At 41.4% G+C, this 16522-nt stretch overlaps 1 protein-coding gene across 3 annotated transcripts in view; it reads left to right on the plus strand.

Moving 5' to 3' along the window:
* The window catches only part of prkdc (protein kinase, DNA-activated, catalytic subunit), a 31402-nt gene that overhangs the window by 13772 nt on the left and 1108 nt on the right, over positions 1 to 16522 (plus strand). For 2 of the 3 annotated variants that reach the window (XM_085286506.1, XM_085286508.1), the window contains 45 exons: positions 120 to 247; positions 383 to 590; positions 1207 to 1385; positions 1486 to 1654; positions 2101 to 2166; positions 2244 to 2307; positions 2401 to 2549; positions 2731 to 2871; positions 3049 to 3168; positions 3262 to 3405; positions 3604 to 3755; positions 4489 to 4620; positions 4956 to 5067; positions 5256 to 5380; positions 5494 to 5643; positions 6114 to 6287; positions 6560 to 6658; positions 6798 to 7008; positions 7146 to 7320; positions 7427 to 7630; positions 7802 to 7917; positions 8060 to 8191; positions 8394 to 8573; positions 8675 to 8883; positions 9680 to 9818; positions 9988 to 10176; positions 10834 to 11058; positions 11252 to 11360; positions 11517 to 11619; positions 11720 to 11882; positions 11969 to 12143; positions 12248 to 12447; positions 12700 to 12883; positions 13065 to 13225; positions 13407 to 13618; positions 13712 to 13799; positions 13879 to 14022; positions 14183 to 14390; positions 14488 to 14555; positions 14641 to 14861; positions 15083 to 15175; positions 15293 to 15394; positions 15503 to 15574; positions 15665 to 15866; positions 16090 to 16278. In XM_085286506.1, coding sequence (XP_085142632.1) covers positions 120 to 247; positions 383 to 590; positions 1207 to 1385; positions 1486 to 1654; positions 2101 to 2166; positions 2244 to 2307; positions 2401 to 2549; positions 2731 to 2871; positions 3049 to 3168; positions 3262 to 3405; positions 3604 to 3755; positions 4489 to 4620; positions 4956 to 5067; positions 5256 to 5380; positions 5494 to 5643; positions 6114 to 6287; positions 6560 to 6658; positions 6798 to 7008; positions 7146 to 7320; positions 7427 to 7630; positions 7802 to 7917; positions 8060 to 8191; positions 8394 to 8573; positions 8675 to 8883; positions 9680 to 9818; positions 9988 to 10176; positions 10834 to 11058; positions 11252 to 11360; positions 11517 to 11619; positions 11720 to 11882; positions 11969 to 12143; positions 12248 to 12447; positions 12700 to 12883; positions 13065 to 13225; positions 13407 to 13618; positions 13712 to 13799; positions 13879 to 14022; positions 14183 to 14390; positions 14488 to 14555; positions 14641 to 14861; positions 15083 to 15175; positions 15293 to 15394; positions 15503 to 15574; positions 15665 to 15866; positions 16090 to 16278 — 6786 coding nt within the window. The remainder of the gene's footprint in view (positions 1 to 119; positions 248 to 382; positions 591 to 1206; positions 1386 to 1485; positions 1655 to 2100; positions 2167 to 2243; positions 2308 to 2400; positions 2550 to 2730; positions 2872 to 3048; positions 3169 to 3261; positions 3406 to 3603; positions 3756 to 4488; positions 4621 to 4955; positions 5068 to 5255; positions 5381 to 5493; positions 5644 to 6113; positions 6288 to 6559; positions 6659 to 6797; positions 7009 to 7145; positions 7321 to 7426; positions 7631 to 7801; positions 7918 to 8059; positions 8192 to 8393; positions 8574 to 8674; positions 8884 to 9679; positions 9819 to 9987; positions 10177 to 10833; positions 11059 to 11251; positions 11361 to 11516; positions 11620 to 11719; positions 11883 to 11968; positions 12144 to 12247; positions 12448 to 12699; positions 12884 to 13064; positions 13226 to 13406; positions 13619 to 13711; positions 13800 to 13878; positions 14023 to 14182; positions 14391 to 14487; positions 14556 to 14640; positions 14862 to 15082; positions 15176 to 15292; positions 15395 to 15502; positions 15575 to 15664; positions 15867 to 16089; positions 16279 to 16522) is intronic. The other variant, XM_085286507.1, reaches the window with a different exon arrangement.

The raw sequence follows: 16522 nt of genomic DNA on the forward strand, positions 1-16522 counted from the left end.
AGGAGATATATATATATATATAAGGAGATGGATGGATGGATGGTTTTACTGACAATTTGCTTTGGAGGTTGTTGATTTAGACCATTGCAGCTATCAGCTCTACATCTTCCATCTCTTAGTTCCTGGACGCCCTGGAGCTTTCTCAGAGCCCACTCCTGCTCAAACTACTTGCGGGAATTTTGTGTCGAGACACAAAACACATCATGGAGGACCAGTTCCAAACCTGTTTCCAAAGAACTGCCAAGCGGTAGGCAAAAGTTTTTAATTTGTTAGAGCCACATTACAGCAGTGACTCTATAGATCTTTACTGTTCCACTACAAGGAGATGTAGTTGTATGAGTTGCTTTCATTATGTGCAATGTTTTTGCCAATGTCTGTTTAGGGCAAGCGTTGAGCGGCAGCTCCAGCTGCTGTGTACAGTTTACGGGGTGATTCAACAAGGTGACGTGCCGATGAGCTCCATGCTGCAGGCCATGATGGAGAGAGTTCTGCTGCCTCTGGCCTCTCACTGCAGCGCCAAGGCCCTGAATGACTTCTTCATCACAAACGTCTTTGACATAATTTCTTTCCTGCTCAGTCGATTCACCAAGGTTTGCCTCTGAACACTGTTAACAGTGATCTAGTTAACTGGATATTTTTCTTCACTGATGTAAATTGTGGACAATAACTGAAAAATCTGAAGTCCCCGCTAATTTTGGCAGGAATGCTGGCAGGAACATTGCTGTCAGCATTGATGTTGATGATGGCATCAGTTATCACGTTGCAGAATCCTCCCTAAAAGTGTTAGAATACGATCAGTATAGGTCACATTAGGAGTGCCTGCTATGGGATTGGCTCTCAGTAAAGCGAGTGCTTTACTGAGAGTCTCATGTTCTGTCAGTCTCCCCAATTTCTTCTCAGTTAACCAGAGGAAATGTTCCTCATCTTCAAATTTCTGACATGAGTCTAGCAGCAGAGCACACATTCAGCATTCAGAGCTAATTCAACTGGACATGAAAGGTTTTCTGTCACCTCTGTAAGAGTCACTCTGATCAAGCATGAACCCAGTTTTATTCCATTTAGTGCATCTTTTTATTTGTTGACATGCCTGTGTTGTTGTGCTGGCCACTGCCTGTCAAATGAAAGACGAGAAACTCTGTCCCATTCTGTTTTTGTATCATTGTTATTATTTAACCTGAACTATGATCATTCATTTCTCACTTTCAGTCAAGCGAGACAGCCTTTGAGGTCCAATTGCTGAAGAAGAATGGCTGCTACAAGCTGATGGAGCTTTTGTATTCACGGCTTCCCAAAGAAGAGGTTTACTCAAAAGAGTCCCGCATTAATCAAGCCTACTGTCGCTCTGAGAAAACTGAGGGAAACGAGATGTCCAAGACTTTGATCAAGTAGGCCTCTCCAACGCTTTGGTCACTTAAATTCCATTTTTATTTCATGAATAAGTGATTCATTCGTGATATATGATTACATACATTTTATTTCAATTAGGTCGTGTTTTGAAGCCTTCACTGAGAACATGGCTGGTGAGACTCAGCTCCTTGAACTCCGGAGACGCTATCACTGCACTTCGTACAACTGCGCCATCGCCGTCATCAGCTGCAGCTTCAGCGAGCCCAAATTCTACCATGGCTTCCTCTTCAGTGAGAAACCTGAGAAGGTAGTGCTTCGTTTGTATAAATACACCAACATCTCTCAGACGGCCTAGTTTAGTACAATGCAGTACAAACTACTTTTTTTTAGTTTATTTAATAGAAAAATTGGATATTGTGCTCACACTGTGTGTAATTGTGTCTTTCAACAAAGTGATGCATGCTGATAAATTTAGAATTAAACAGAAACACTCCAGCTTGTGCTTTTGATCCCTGCTGGCTGACTAAAACATGTTTGTCCTGTCGCACATGATCCTTTAGCAGGGAATATGTGCTTAAATTAGGAGGAGCAAGAAAACAAAACTCAGTTGACCATAATCTGCATTCTACTGACATCTAGTGGTGACATTTAAACACTGTTACTTGTGATACTCTGTAATTCATATAAAGTGGTAAAAAGTTTACTGTTAGTGACTTCACAGGACCTTACTGATGGTGTTTTCTTTTGTTCCAGAATCAGTTTATTCTTGAAAACATTATTGATGTTGAAAGGACCTACAACTTTCCAATTGAAATTGAGGTATGTGTTGTTGTTTGTTTGTTTTTTCTGCTAGTTTTAGTCATGGTTTATTAATTTATTTTTTTTAAACATTGCAGGTCCCGCTTGAGAGGAAAAAGAAATACGTTATGATTCGAAAAGAAGTAAATGAAGAGAATGGAGGTAAGAAGTGTTTCTGTTTGTCACAGACGTATAAATGTATCTTACTGCAGCTTGACGGTGTGTGTTTCTGTGATTTATTTGTGGTTTCCACAGAAGCTCCAGTCTATCTGTCCTCCCAGTCATACATGGCTGACAGCAGCCTGAGCGAGGAGATGAGCCAGTTTGACTTTTCCACAGGAGTCCAAAGCTTTTCCTTCAGTTCCCAAAACCCAGAAGGAGAAAAGCGGGCTGTTGCAAAAAGAGTTAGTTTTTTCTGTCTTTTAAAATGAGAACACAGGAGTTTAAAATGACTATTGTATAACCAGTTGAACATTTTTGAAAGCCCCAATGGAAACCAGTGTTAAGGATAAGTCATTTGCTGTTTCAAAATGGCTCTGGTTTCATGGTTATCAAGAAGGTTTGCTAACGTGTTTGTAAATCTAGGAGACAGAGGAGATGAGCCCGTCCCAGGATGCAATGGTTGATCTAGAAATGGATGAGCTAAACCAGCATGAATGCATGACGACCATGACTGCTCTTATTGGGCACATGCAAAGGAACAACATAACCCCCAAAACTGAACAGGTCAGTGCCAAAGTACGGCAGGTTTTCATTATTTATAACAGGATTAAGTAAGTCTGACGTTTACTTCAAATCCTAAAAATTTTCATGTAATTACAACTCTCTAATTAATCTCTGTAATGAATATTATGAATGTATGATGACTACTGAGGAGTTTGTGTCAAATGCTCTGTAAAACAGGGAAATGTGCCCAGTGAGCTTCCTCCATGGATGAAATTCCTACATGGAAAACTGGCAAATCCATCAACACCTCTGAACATTCGACTCTTCATCTCTAAGCTGATCATCAACACAGAGGAGGTGGATGTCCCTCAGTTAATTCTTTCAAATATAGAAATTAGTTAATAAAATAGGTTGTACGACTCATTTTCTTTTTTCTTTTTTTTTCTCCAGGTGTTTCGGCCTTATGCCAAGTACTGGCTTGGGCCACTTCTACAGCTTGTTGTCTCTGGAAACACTGGAGGAGTGGGGATCCATTTTATGGTGGTGGATGTGGTGGTTACGGTGCTATCCTGGACAAGCCTGGCTACACCCAAAGTTTGTCATAGTTCAATTTATGAATGTGAAAACGTGGCACCAAATCAGCTGCGATTCAGTTAATTTATTTATTTATTTTTGTTAAAACGCTACGGAGAGTCATAAATTGTATTTTACTCATTTGTTATCTGCTATGATATGATACATTTCTTATAATAAAAGTTTATCATTGATAACTTCTCTTTTTTTTAATCTAAGGGTAACCCCAGAGATGAAGTCCTTGCCAACCGGCTGCTGGAGTTCCTGATGAAGCACTGCTTTCACTCTAAGAGGCCCGTTTTCCGCCACAACCTGGAGATCATCCGCACTCTGGTAGAGTGCTGGAAAGACTGTCTGCATGTGCCTTACAGGTAGTGCTCACACAAGATCACATCAAGTCCAGATAAACTTAACAGTCACCAATATTTAAGCTGCTGGCATCTTATTTTGTACATCAAAAATCTGCATTTAATTACCAACATGGTAAATGGCCTGTATTTGTATAGCGCTTTACTAGTCCCTAAGGACCCCAAAGTGCTTTACACAACCAGTCACACACACATTCACACACTGGTGATGGCAAGCTACATTGTAGCCACAGCCACCCTGGGGGCACTGACAGAGGCGAGGCTGCTGGACACTGGCGCCACCGGGCCCTCTGACCACCACCAGTAGGCAACAGGTGAAGTGTCTTGCCCAAGGACACAACGACCGAGACTGTCGGAGCCGGGGCTCGAACCGGCAACCTTCCGATTACAAGACGAACGCCCAACTCTTGAGCCACGATCGCCCCATGTGTTATAAACACTGGTGTGCTGAACAGAGAATGAAATCTTTAGGAATAAACACTTTCTGATGAGTTGTTCCTGAGTAAAGTTGTCTGTTGTCGACTCTAATTATGTCTTATGTTGTTATAAAAAGTAGGAAAAATGCTGCATTATTTTATCCTTTTGTTTATTTGAATTACAAATGTTGTACGGTCTCAAACATATTAACATAAATTATAAATGTAAATTTTTTTTTCTTGCATGTTTTTTTGTTTGTTTTTAACAAAATGAAACTGATCTGTGGTCCTTGGCTTTCTCTCTTTTCTTGCCTTCTCAGTCTAATATACGAGCGATTTTGTGGCACTGACGCTAACAGCAAAGACAACTCTGTCGGGCTTCAGCTGCTGGGAATCATCTTGGCAAACAACCTCCCTGCCTACGATGCGTCGTGCGGAATTGAATATGAGAGGTAAAAGTTGCAAGTTGGAAGATGCAAGTTGAAATCAAAGTTGAAATCAGCAAGCAGGAAGCGAAAGGCAGACTTTGGTGTATTTTTGGCAAATCCTCCTGGATCTTTCCACAGTTCACAGCAATCACAGGTTATAATGGTTCTTCACCAAATTGTGCTCAAGGTCAGGGTTACATTTGTCGAGCAGTAATGTGTGAAAAGGATCGCGATCCAGATGAGCTACTATGCCACTGACATTATAGTCACATGTATATATGTGTGTTGTAGCTCATGTACTGCTGTGCTGCAAAAATATGATTTCTGTATGGTGTCCTCTTTCTTTTTTTCTCCTTCAGGTACATTCAGTCTCTCACCACCAACGTGTCCTATGTAAGATATAAAGAAGTCTACTCGGCTGCTGCTGAAATTATCGGCCTCATCCTGAAGAGCATGACTGATATGGGCGAGGTATGAACTTTCTCTAGTTTCGGTTCATTTATGCCTCGACCACATGTTAGATTTATTTTGACGAGTCTAAGTGTTTATCTTATGTTATCCTTCTCAAATCACTGAAATCCCTTTTTCAGTTTTATTGCAAGAATTGTTGTTTTTCCCTCACAAGTATGACTTAATTTTTTAATGTTTTTATTGCTTAGCAACATCAAGAACTTCTCAGTCTTGCTACAAGTAAGATAACAAATCTGAAGAAAAAAGACCTGGATGACAAGTTCATTATTTGTTTGAACAAAGTCTCCAAGCATTTTCCTCCATTTATGGATCGGTAAGTTTACAGTGCGAATTTATTTATTTATTTATTTTAGTATAATTTTCTAAATGTAATTATCAAGCTACCTTCCAAGCTTTGGTCTTCATTATTTTCTTTGTATTTTTCAGGTTTGTGAATTATGTGTTCTTCCTCCTGCCAAAGCTGCACGGCGTCTTAAAGACTAACTGCTTGGAGTGCGTTCTGAGCCGTGCTGATGTCATTCCAGACATCTTCCTGCAGCTGAAGATCACCGGCTTCATTCAGATGATGAACCATAGGCGAGTTCTTCCTTGCTGCCTCTCTGTTTAGTTCTCTTTTTTTATTATCATATCCACCATCATCATTGCAAAAATGTCAGAAATGATCACAGAACCCTATTGGGCCTCTGCGGTGGAGTTTTCTTTTTTTATACACGCCAACAGGGCCAAACATTTGAATGTGTGTTAGCGCAAGTAAAATCCTTTAATGGTGATGGAAGCATTAACCATACGGAATCAATGGGAATTTGACATTCAGGGCATTTTTTTAAATTTAGTTTGTGATCAATTAAATAACTATAAATGTGGGGTGGGTTAGCAGGTGATCTATATGCCTGGGTTCAGCTCCACCCGTCCTGTGTGCCATTCTCCCTGTTCTCTGTCCCTTCTTTCTTGTTATAAAAATAATAAAAGCCAAAAATAAATCTTACAAAATTAAAAGTGTAAATTAAGAGGTGCTGAACCATGTTCCTCCACATTTCTCTTTCCAGGGATGAGGCACGGCAGAGAGCATGCCTCGATATCATCCACAAGATTATTTCCCGTCTGACGCCGGTGGAGCTTCAAGAGCTGCTGGGCTCTGTTACGGCTTTCGTCTCTCATCCTTCTCCAGTCTGCAGAGAGCGGATGTACGACATCCTAATGTGGATCCAGGACAACTATGGGTGAGGCTTTTTGGCTTCCAGCCTCAACCAGATCATAGTTTACTATTTTTTGTTTGCCTTATTGGTATTTATTTGTTTGGAAATGTGCTGCCTCTTGGCCAGGACTCCCTTGAAAAAGAGGTTTTTGATCTCAACGGGACATTCCTGGTTAAATAAAGGTTAAATAAAAAATTAGTGTTTTCAGATTCGACCCACATAATGCCTTTGTACAGTCTTTTTTCAGTAGGATCGTCTGACCGTTTTATTCATGTGACATGTTATTTTTCTTCCAGCGATGATGAAAGCATGGAAGACAACACCTCACTGGAAATTCTCAATGCTGCTAAAGAAACACTGCTTCAGGGTTTGTCAGAAGAAAATCAAGGCCTTCAGTAAGCACCCAATATGACTTTTTTATCCCCATGCTAATATAATGAGATACTTTCCACAGTGGATATTTGTATTTTTTAAATTTATTTCATCTTTTGTCGACTCTTCTGATGTTGTGTACTCCTCGTTCCGTCTTTTCAGGCTGTATGTTTGTAACTTCTGGAGTCAGGAGAAGCGCCTCCCCACTGCGACCCTCGAGCGAATGTTGATGGTGCTCCGTTCTCTGTACTCCTGCAAAATAGAGAGGTGCTTTTTAAGCCTGGCCACCAATCTGCTTCTGGAAATGACGAGCCAGAGTCCGGACTTTAAACGAAACATGTTTGAGTATCCGCTGTCCGAGTGCACCTTCCAGGTCAGCTTTTGTGTTTCTTGGATTCATTTACAGAAAAGAAGAAGAAGAAACAACTTTATCTGTTTTGGGTTTTTTTTTATTTGCTTGTTACTAAGAAGCCTGATTTGTGAATATCATGTTTTCATTTCACTCTATAGGACTATGTGATCGATTCCAATTGGCGCTTCAGGAGCACAGTAATGACCCCCATGTTTGTTGAAACCCTAAGCTCTCAAGGCCCAGAGAGTGTGGCAGCATCTCAGTCTGGAGCGATGAAGGGAAAGCTCCGAGCCACGCAGACTTCATTAGAGTTCAGTCAGACACAAACACAAGGTACCGCTGTGTTTCAGTTTACCCACCTTCAACGCAACAAAGTACCTGTTAAAATGCTTTCCTTCATTTTTGAATATGCAGATTACCACAGCTGTGTTTTTCCCAGGTCGACGTACTGCATATAACTGGCTGACAGGCAGCAGCGTGGATACGCTGGCAGAGTACTCACTCGGCTCCGAGTCGATGTCGTCGTTGCTGGTGTTTGATAAGAAAGCAGAGAGGCGAACCGCAGCGAGAAGACCAACAGGAGAAGGCTTTGGGCTGAGGCGCCTCACTGCATCAACAGATGAGGTGGACAGCCGCACCAGAGGTTAGTTTGACCATCCACCTCAGTATTAACTGCATAGTATTAAATGTAAACTAATTTTTCAGTTTTTGATAAAAAAAAAAAAGCACCACCACAAACACATCTTGTTTCAGTAAGAAGAGACTAAAGCTTCACTCATTGGTTTAAATGTAAATTTTCACTTTGTATGAACAGCAGTAAATGAGCAGCGGGCTAACATCCTGAGACTGAGACGCAGGTTTCTGAAGGATCAGGAGAAAGTCAGCTTAGGTTTTGCCAAAAAGGAGATCCAGCATCAACGGCAGGAAAAGGTATCTACCGTGCTGGGATTCAACCAGGAGCCACTCAGACCAATCCGTTCATCTATAATGCAGATTTTCTGTGTTTGCTCTCGCTAACTTTCCAGGCCTGCGATAGACTCGTAACTATCAGTGGTTCTCTTGTGTGTCACAGGAAGAAAAAGCCAATCTGGCCCTTAGAAAAGAGGCTCAGGTGACTTTGTATCGTAACTACAGGGTGGGAGACTTTCCAGACATCCAAATCCCGTACAGTAACCTCATCGCTCCACTTCAAGCTCTAGCACAGGTAAGACTGCCAACGCCATCTGTTCAGACAAACCATAAACGGGCACATGATGAACCATATGATCAGACTTTGATTTTATCATAAACACTTCATAGACCAAAAATAGTTGCAAATGATGGGCCAAAATGAAGGGGGAAATTTTAAGGAAGAAATATTGTATGTAAAATGTTAAATATTACATTTTTCCCCTTGCCCTAACTAGAGAGACCCGATTTTAGCCAAACAGCTGTTCAGCTCTCTTTTTGCTGGTATACTGCAAGAAATGGCGAAACAACGGAGGCCAGAGGAGAGCGCGAGGATCAAAGAGGAGCTGCGGTCCAACATGAGCAACTTCCTGAGCAAGAGTACGCTCTGCTTTCCTCCGTTTATAGCATGTGTGCAGGTAAGAAACAGATTTGATAGTTAAACTCCCCTTTCTGTATTTAATATATTGAAGAAAATATATATAAATGTTGTATTTTGGGGGGCTTTTTTGTGTGCTAGGATATGTGCTACCAACATAAAGAGCTCCAACAGCTCAACCCAGCTTCCATCAGCTCCACTTGTCTCATGAGTCTGCAGCAGCCATCGGGCATCCTGCTGCTGGAAGAGGGTTTACTGCATGCTGACGGCCCCGCTGAACGTCCTGCCAAACGGTCACGAGGACACAAAGAAATCCCCCCAGACACCAATAAATGGATTTATCTCGCAAGGTATTGCAGTAATTGCTGCCTTACAGCTGAGTGTTATTCTTAATATTTCTTTATCTGATTTTTTTTATTCTTCAAAATATTTAATTACATCAACGAACAAAATCAGAGCTATGATGTCACTGAAGGTCACAGGTTCAGGAGTTTTAGTTTGCTGATTGAGAGTGTCTGGAGTTTGTTTTGAAGTGGAAAATTAAAAAAAAATCAGTATAGTATTGTGTGTTATGATTTTGTGTCATAACATGGACACCAAATATCAATATTTTTCTGATATTTTGGACTGACTTCACTCACTCACAGAGATTGTTGAAGGTTTGGCAACAAGTACTGTCTAATTTATAAATGCAGACAGATTGCTGCATTTCCATCAGTCTGAATGAATCTGTGTCACAACTCGAGGGGACAGCTGGTTGTATTGTGGTTATATTCCTGCAGAATAGGAACGTTGCTGGGAGCAAATGTAATAGTTAAATGTGACTTTCTCTCCATGTAGACAGCAACACCTGTGACTTTCACTGATTTATCACAGTTAATTGCTGTAATATAATAAGTAGATTGCTTTTAACTGCAAACTAGACTAATAGTATAATGACTTTATCTTTAATAACGTTTATTTCACTGACAGTGTTTGCATGTGTTGACTGTCTCACTTTGCTTCAAAAAACAATATTCAGCATGTCACAAAATCACGGTAATATTGTATCAGGAGTGAAGTATAGTGATAAAGTTGTATCACGGGGTGTGTGGTGGTTGCCACCTCTAATATTTACTGTGCTGTTTTTCTCCCGCTGTTCTCCAGGCTCTACAAATCTTTGGAAGATTATGATGTTGTGCGTGGAATCTTTGGTGGTAAAGTCGGGACCAAATCCATCACTTGTACTGCGCTCCAAGCTGAAGCCAACACTGACTTTGCAGAGGCTGTGAAGCTTTACAATGAGGTTTGTTAGTCCAGTAGAAGCTGGTGGTTGAATCCCATATTTTCCCACCGGAAGGGAAGGAAACCATATTAAATATTTCAGGAAAACATATGAAGTAATATATGAAATCAAAGGGCACCAGGTTTCACCGGATTGCTTGCTGTTTGTTTAAACTCTTATATACTGACAGGCTCTAAACACCGAGAGCTGGCCTGATGGCGAGCCCACAGACAGTGAGAAGGACTTCTGGGAGATGGCTGCTATGGATGCATATAGTCATTTGACTGAGTGGAAGTCTCTTCAGTACTGCTCCACTGTGAACATAGATGAAAACTCACCACCCAACTTGGAAATGATGTGGTCAGAGCCTCTCTACCAGGTAATAATAACCCAAATGATTTTACAGTTTAGGAATTCCCACTCACCTGCAACTGAAGCCTGCATTTTTCCTCTGTTGTGGTAACTGATGGCTTAAATTGGAAACCTACATTTTGTAATCTATTCATTCATTTCGTGGCTTTCCAAAACTCCTTGAATGAAACACTGCCGCAGTGAATTAGGTTTAAAGATTTACTTTGCAGGGTTTGGGGCTGTTGATCTGCAGAAATAGAACATATTTGTAATCATGTTCCTTCGGTTTCCCTTCCTGAAGATAACAATCTTGGTTTAATTACCTTGAGTGAGCTATGCTATGCTATGTCCCTGCTATGTTGCCCCACTTTATTTCCACATTAGCCCTGTTTACACAAAAGTGGCTCTAGAGTGTTTCTCTTTTCTTTCTTTCTTTTTTTTTTAGCAGTTGTGGCTTTTCCTTCACGCTAGTAAGAGGAGACTTAGGGGTATACAGTTGGGTCCTTCTGCAACCTCACCACTAGGTGTCACTGAATCCTTAAAACTGTATCTTTAAAATTGAAAAGAAATGTGTAGCATAGCAGTGTAACAAAAGCATTCACAGCATGTTGTGACATTTTTGGTCATTTGATATCAAATCCATTCTTCAAATGTTTTGCTTCCCTGGCGATTGCATTTGTCCTAGGAAATGTACCTGCAGCACATGATACGCAGCATGTTGAAGCAGCTGCAGCGGGGCGAGCGGGACCAAACGCTCCTCAGCTTCATCGACAATGCCATGAAGTTGGAGGAGCACAAAAAGCTGCTGGAAAGTCATTACAGCCAGGAACTCAGCCTGCTCTACATCCTGCAAGAGGACTACGACCGCGCCAAATACTACACAAACTACGCCATGCAGCTCTTTATGGAGGTCTGCTCTCACACTCATTTCTCTGTCCAGCACATTCGATTCTTTGATTTACAGAGAACAGTTTATTTCATAAATGAAATGGGGGGGGGAAACGGTTATATATGTACAGATTGTTGCTGTTAACTGAATAAGCAGACAAGTGTGTTATCTAGATTAACTTATTACACATGCTTACTTCGTTTGCCTCATATAGAGTTACTCCAACGTGGATACACTCCTGACTAAAAGCCGGCTAACCATTCTGCAGTCAGTGCAGGCCTTGACCGAAATCCAGGACTTCCTGTTGTTTATTAAAGAAGAGGGTGAGTGGATAGTGGCTTTTTAAAATGTTTAAAATGTTTGTTTGGTCTTTTTACAAGATTTTGGAATATTTATTCCTAAAACTGTCTTTGTTTGAATTTTTTTTTTTTTTCAAGCTCTGAAACATTTTTGCAATTTTTACAATTTTTTTTTATTAGTGTCTTTGGACTCCCTCAAGCACCTCATCAGATCATGGACTGAACGGTATCCTGATGCTAAAGTGGACCCAGTGAATGTGTGGGATGATATCATTACATCTCGGTAAGAAGACTCTGCGTGCATATCTTTTTTTTTTTTTTTTTTTAAAGTAAAGACAAATAACAGAACCTGATACTACCTTATTTTTTTCTCTACGTTTCAGGTGTTTCTTTTTGGATAAGATCAGGGAAAAGCTCAGAGGCCATGCTCCATCTGACAGCATGGAGGTGGACGGCTCAGGTGACCCAGCGGGCGACATTGAGACATTAGTAAATGACTGCAAGTTCAACATGAAGCTACGCATGGCTGATGGAGCCCAGAAGCAGGTGAAGAAACAAGTGTGGATGTTCCTCTGTCTGTTCTTTAGCATGTTTTCCCATCAAACTCATCCTGGACAAACAAATGTTTTCAGAATAACTTCCCCGTAGCTGTGAAGCTGCTGAAAGAACTTCACAAAGAAGCCAAAATGGACAGAAGATGGCTGCTGCGGTGGGTCCACAGTTTTAGCCGCTACAGCCATAAACGGTGTCAGGCTCAGGGTCCTGTGGAGCAAATCAGCACCATGCTGAAAACCATCCCACTCCTGGGTGAGAAGGAAAAAGAATGCCACACAAGTGTCGAGTATTCAAAGCTTAAAGGCCTTCAGCTTTCTTTTTTGCCATATTTCATGTCAGCTCATTTCTCTCTCCAGAGGACCTTCAGGCTGACACTGACAGTCAGAGTGCTACAGCTAAAGTGTTCAGATACCAGAAGATTCTCCAGGGTACATCGTTCGACATCTTGGCCACAGCTGTAAGCAGAAGTCCGTCAGTCCTAGGAACTATCGATGCTGACAAAGCAGAGAGAGTCGTAAAGCTTTCTGGAGTTTCCTCGTCCAATGCAGATCCAAAGGTACTCTACTTTTTAGGAAAATACATTGTTTATAGTTGCTGGCTAGAGAAGAAACTTGCATGAATGACTAAACTGGGATTATAGTGGCAAAAATAATTGGATGTAAAGTGTTCTGCATCATTTCTGTGCTATATATGGGAATTGCAAAAGGCTCCACTTTATTCCACAGCAGATTATCACACTAAACCCTTCTTTGTAATTTTATACCAATTGAATGAACAAATGAATCACAAAAGCAGTTTTTTCCTGCAGAAAGTGGAAGTGGGATTGCAGTTACAGGCGCTGAAGTTGCTATGTGAAGCGACCAGAAAGGCCGACGAGGAGCTTCAGTCTTATTCTCAGGACTTTGTGGAGACTAGCAGCATCATAGAGACGTACATGACCTTGGCTAACTTCTGTGACAAACGGTTAAGAGAGGAGGAGCAGAGCGATGCTGGTGAGTAGTGACATTTCCCAGGAAGAGATTTGTTCAGATTGATGCAAAAAAGACCAACAGTGAGCACCCAGAGTACTTAATGTGATCAATACTTGGTCTTAACACTTTAGCTGTGTGCTGAAGACTACTGAGAGGATTATTTCCTCCCTCAAATGTTGGTTGCCATTGTTTACGGTTACAGAAACACAGTTTCCAGAGCTTCTGGTGCTGCCGATGCATGTAGTGGAAAACATGTTGAAAGCACTGAAGATGAATTCAGAGGAGGCTCGCCTCAGGTTCCCACGCCTGCTACAGATCATTGAGTTGTACCCGTCTGAGACGCTGGACCTCATGACAAAAGAGGTTAGCTTTGTTAACAAAGAATGTCTTTAGTATGTCGAAACGTAATTCTGCTGATTATAAAAGAAAAATAATATATGTCCAGTAAACATAAAAAACATTGAAACTATTAGCAAATGTAAACCAAATACCTTAAAGCTTTGGGAATGCAGATGTTTTAATTGTGTCGTCTGTCTGTATATAGATGATGTCTGTTCCCTGCTGGATGCTGATTAGCTGGATCAGTCAGATGGTTGCTCTTTTGGACAAGCCAGAAGCTGTGGCAGTACAGCACTGCATAGAGCAGATAGCAGAGTGCTACCCTCAGGCACTGGTTTATGCACTCATGATCAGCAGTGAGAGCTACCAGTTTGAGGACTCGGCTACAGGACACCAGCAACAGGAGTTTGTCAACAGGTAAGTTTGTAGGTGCAGTTTTTTGGGGGGTCGGTGTTAAAAATATTTTTTCAAAAGCTTCAGTTTAATTTTATGAGCGCTGTGCATCAACAGGCTCAAGAGCATGCTGGACAAGGGAGGTGCTGTGAAGAACTTTGTGGATGCGCTTCAGCAGCTGACAAATCCTGAGATGATTTTTAAGGTAATGAGTGAAAGTTCAGACATGATTTCAATCAAAATGCCAGACGAAAACTGATTGTTTTCATTCTGTCCACACGCAGGATTGGTGGGATGGCGTAAGAAATGAACTGGAAAAGCCGACTTTTAACAGGAAGCAAATGGGAGACTTGTATGAAGAGATGCGGTCTATACTCGGAGACTGCAGCGCAGATAGTCACGGGATGTTTCGAAAGAAATTCATCAAAGTTTGTCATTTCTTTTCTTTTTTTCCTCTTTTTTTATCTCAAAAATATGATTCTCCAGAAATTTGTGAAATTAGGAGGCTAGTACAGATCATTCATCAGCAAGTGAAAAGAATATGCAGCTTCTAATCAAGAAAATATAATGTTATGCTGTTCCCTGCAGAAGTTTTTCAAAGACGTGGAGAAATTGTTGGGACCGAACGGCAAACAGCTGTTTGAAAAGAGGAAAGATAAAACCTTTTTGCAGAAAGTGGATGACCTGGCTGCATCCATGCGTGGATTTCAGAAGGAGCCAGGGAACCTGAAGGAATACTCACCTTGGCTGAGTGGATTTAAAGCAGACTCATTCAGAAATGAGCTGGAGATCCCAGGTTAAGAGCTATACTGATTAATATTGTTTGATTTATTTCAAACAGTCTCATCCGTTATGTTCTATCCACTGATGAGGCTGTGTTTTCTTTCTCGCAGGACAATATGACGGGAGAGCCAAACCACTGCCAGAGTATCATGCAAAGATAACCGGCTTTGATGAGAGGGTATGCACTTTAAAACAGGAAGAGTTAAACGGTTTGTTCTCGTCCTGGCTGTAAGTGTGAAAGTTCTCTGGGATCTTGCCTGCAGGTAAAGGTGATGTCTTCTATTCGTCGTCCCAAGCGTCTCATCATTCGTGGGGATGACGAGCGGGACCACCCCTTTCTGGTAAAGGGCGGGGAGGACCTCCGACAGGACCAACGAATCGAACAGCTTTTCGCTGTCATGAACATCCTGCTGAGCCAGGACACGTCGTGTTTGCACAGAGGCTTGCAGCTCCGCACCTATCAAGTCATTCCTATAAACACAAGGTGGTGGGCATGTCTGTGTCTCCATATCTGTCCCTTCAGTTCCACTTACACTGATTAAAGATTGAATAAAATGTTTTTTTTTTTTAATTTTCTCTGATAAGACTATCCAGTAAGAAAAATTTATTTAATATTATAAGTATCATTTGGTTCTTGGTCCCATATTTAATTACTTAACAATTATTAGAAAAAATATTAACTAACTAAGCAAATTATGATTACAGAATTGGTCTGATTGAATGGATGGAAAACACCTGTACTCTAAAGGAGTTTGTGCTCAACACAATGACTGAGGAGGAGCAGCAGAGGGCAGGGAGGTACAGTATATTTATTCCACCCTAATGCCGTGGCCCTGTGTTTGGTGAAGAACATGAAGTTCATCTAGTGTGTGATGAGTTTGATGATATGATGGCAGTTGTGTCTTTGTTTTAAAGTTCCATGGATGAGTACAACGCCTGGCTCTCACGCTTTGCACCAGAAAACCGAAAAGACAAAAATCGTGTGAGCGCTATTGCACTTTATGGTCTGGCCTATAAGTGAGTTACCTGAATTTTTACTCCTATGACACTGGGTTCAATAAATGCTCATAAAAAACAATTTGAATAATTTTAACAGACTTACACTTGCATTTCATTCTTTGCCAGGAAAGCAAAACGTGCCGATGCTGTCAACAACTTTATGAAAGTATTGCAGTGTGTGCCCAGCGATTTGCTGAAGTAAGTGGACTGCATGTATAGCATGACTGCTCGGGACATGGTAACACTTGCAGTAATAACCTTCATATTTTTCTTTGTTTTAAATTCTAGGAGAGCTTTTCTAAACATGTGCAACAGTCCGGAGGCCTTTCTGTCCCTGCGATCCCACTTCATTAGCTCTCACGCTTTGCTGTGCGTGAGTCACTGGATTCTTGGGATTGGAGATCGCCACCTCTCCAACTTCATGATAAATATGGAAACAGGGGGCATGATTGGCATTGACTTTGGGCATGCGTTTGGCTCATCCACACAGGTATATCCAGTGAAAGGAATGTTAACTCGCCTAAAGCAAAATGCCATAGAAGAGGCAATAAGTGATTTACACGTGATTGGGTTGGGAGAATTTATTGTCTGGTTTAGGTGTATGAATCTTACTGTCACCGCTGAGGTGACCGGCTGCATGAATGTGAAACATGTCAGAAGGTGACCTACTGTACTGTTAATCTCTTTCTGTGCAATCCCGTATTTTCTCCCAGTTCCTCCCTGTGCCTGAGCTCATGCCTTTCCGGCTGACCCAACAGTTTGTGAATTTAATGCAACCCTTGAAGGAGTCCGGTTTGATCCAGAACATCATGGTTCATTCGTTGCGGGCCTACAGGGCTGAGCCAGACCTTCTGCTTAACACTATGGACGTGTTTGTCAAGGAACCCTCCCTGGACTGGAAGGTAACCATTGAATGAGTGGATAGATTTTGGATAATGTTTTCAATAGTGTTCATTGAGATTTTAATGCATCCATTTAGCCACAACTCTCTTAAGGTGTCGCCACATTATTCCAGTCAGGTTGAAGTCTGGACTTTTCTGGATTCGTTTCTTCCTCAGCCCTTCTCTTGAAGATTTGGGTCTGTGCTTAGGATCATTTGACTCTAGAATACAGAGAAGTTCATGGTCGACTCAATGACTGCAAAGT

The sequence above is a fragment of the Mchenga conophoros genome, linkage group LG9 (assembly GCF_057382185.1).
Source record: "Mchenga conophoros isolate Kocher_MC1m ecotype Shallow Benthic linkage group LG9, M_conophoros_male_GT1.1, whole genome shotgun sequence".
Lineage (NCBI taxonomy): Eukaryota > Metazoa > Chordata > Actinopteri > Cichliformes > Cichlidae > Mchenga > Mchenga conophoros.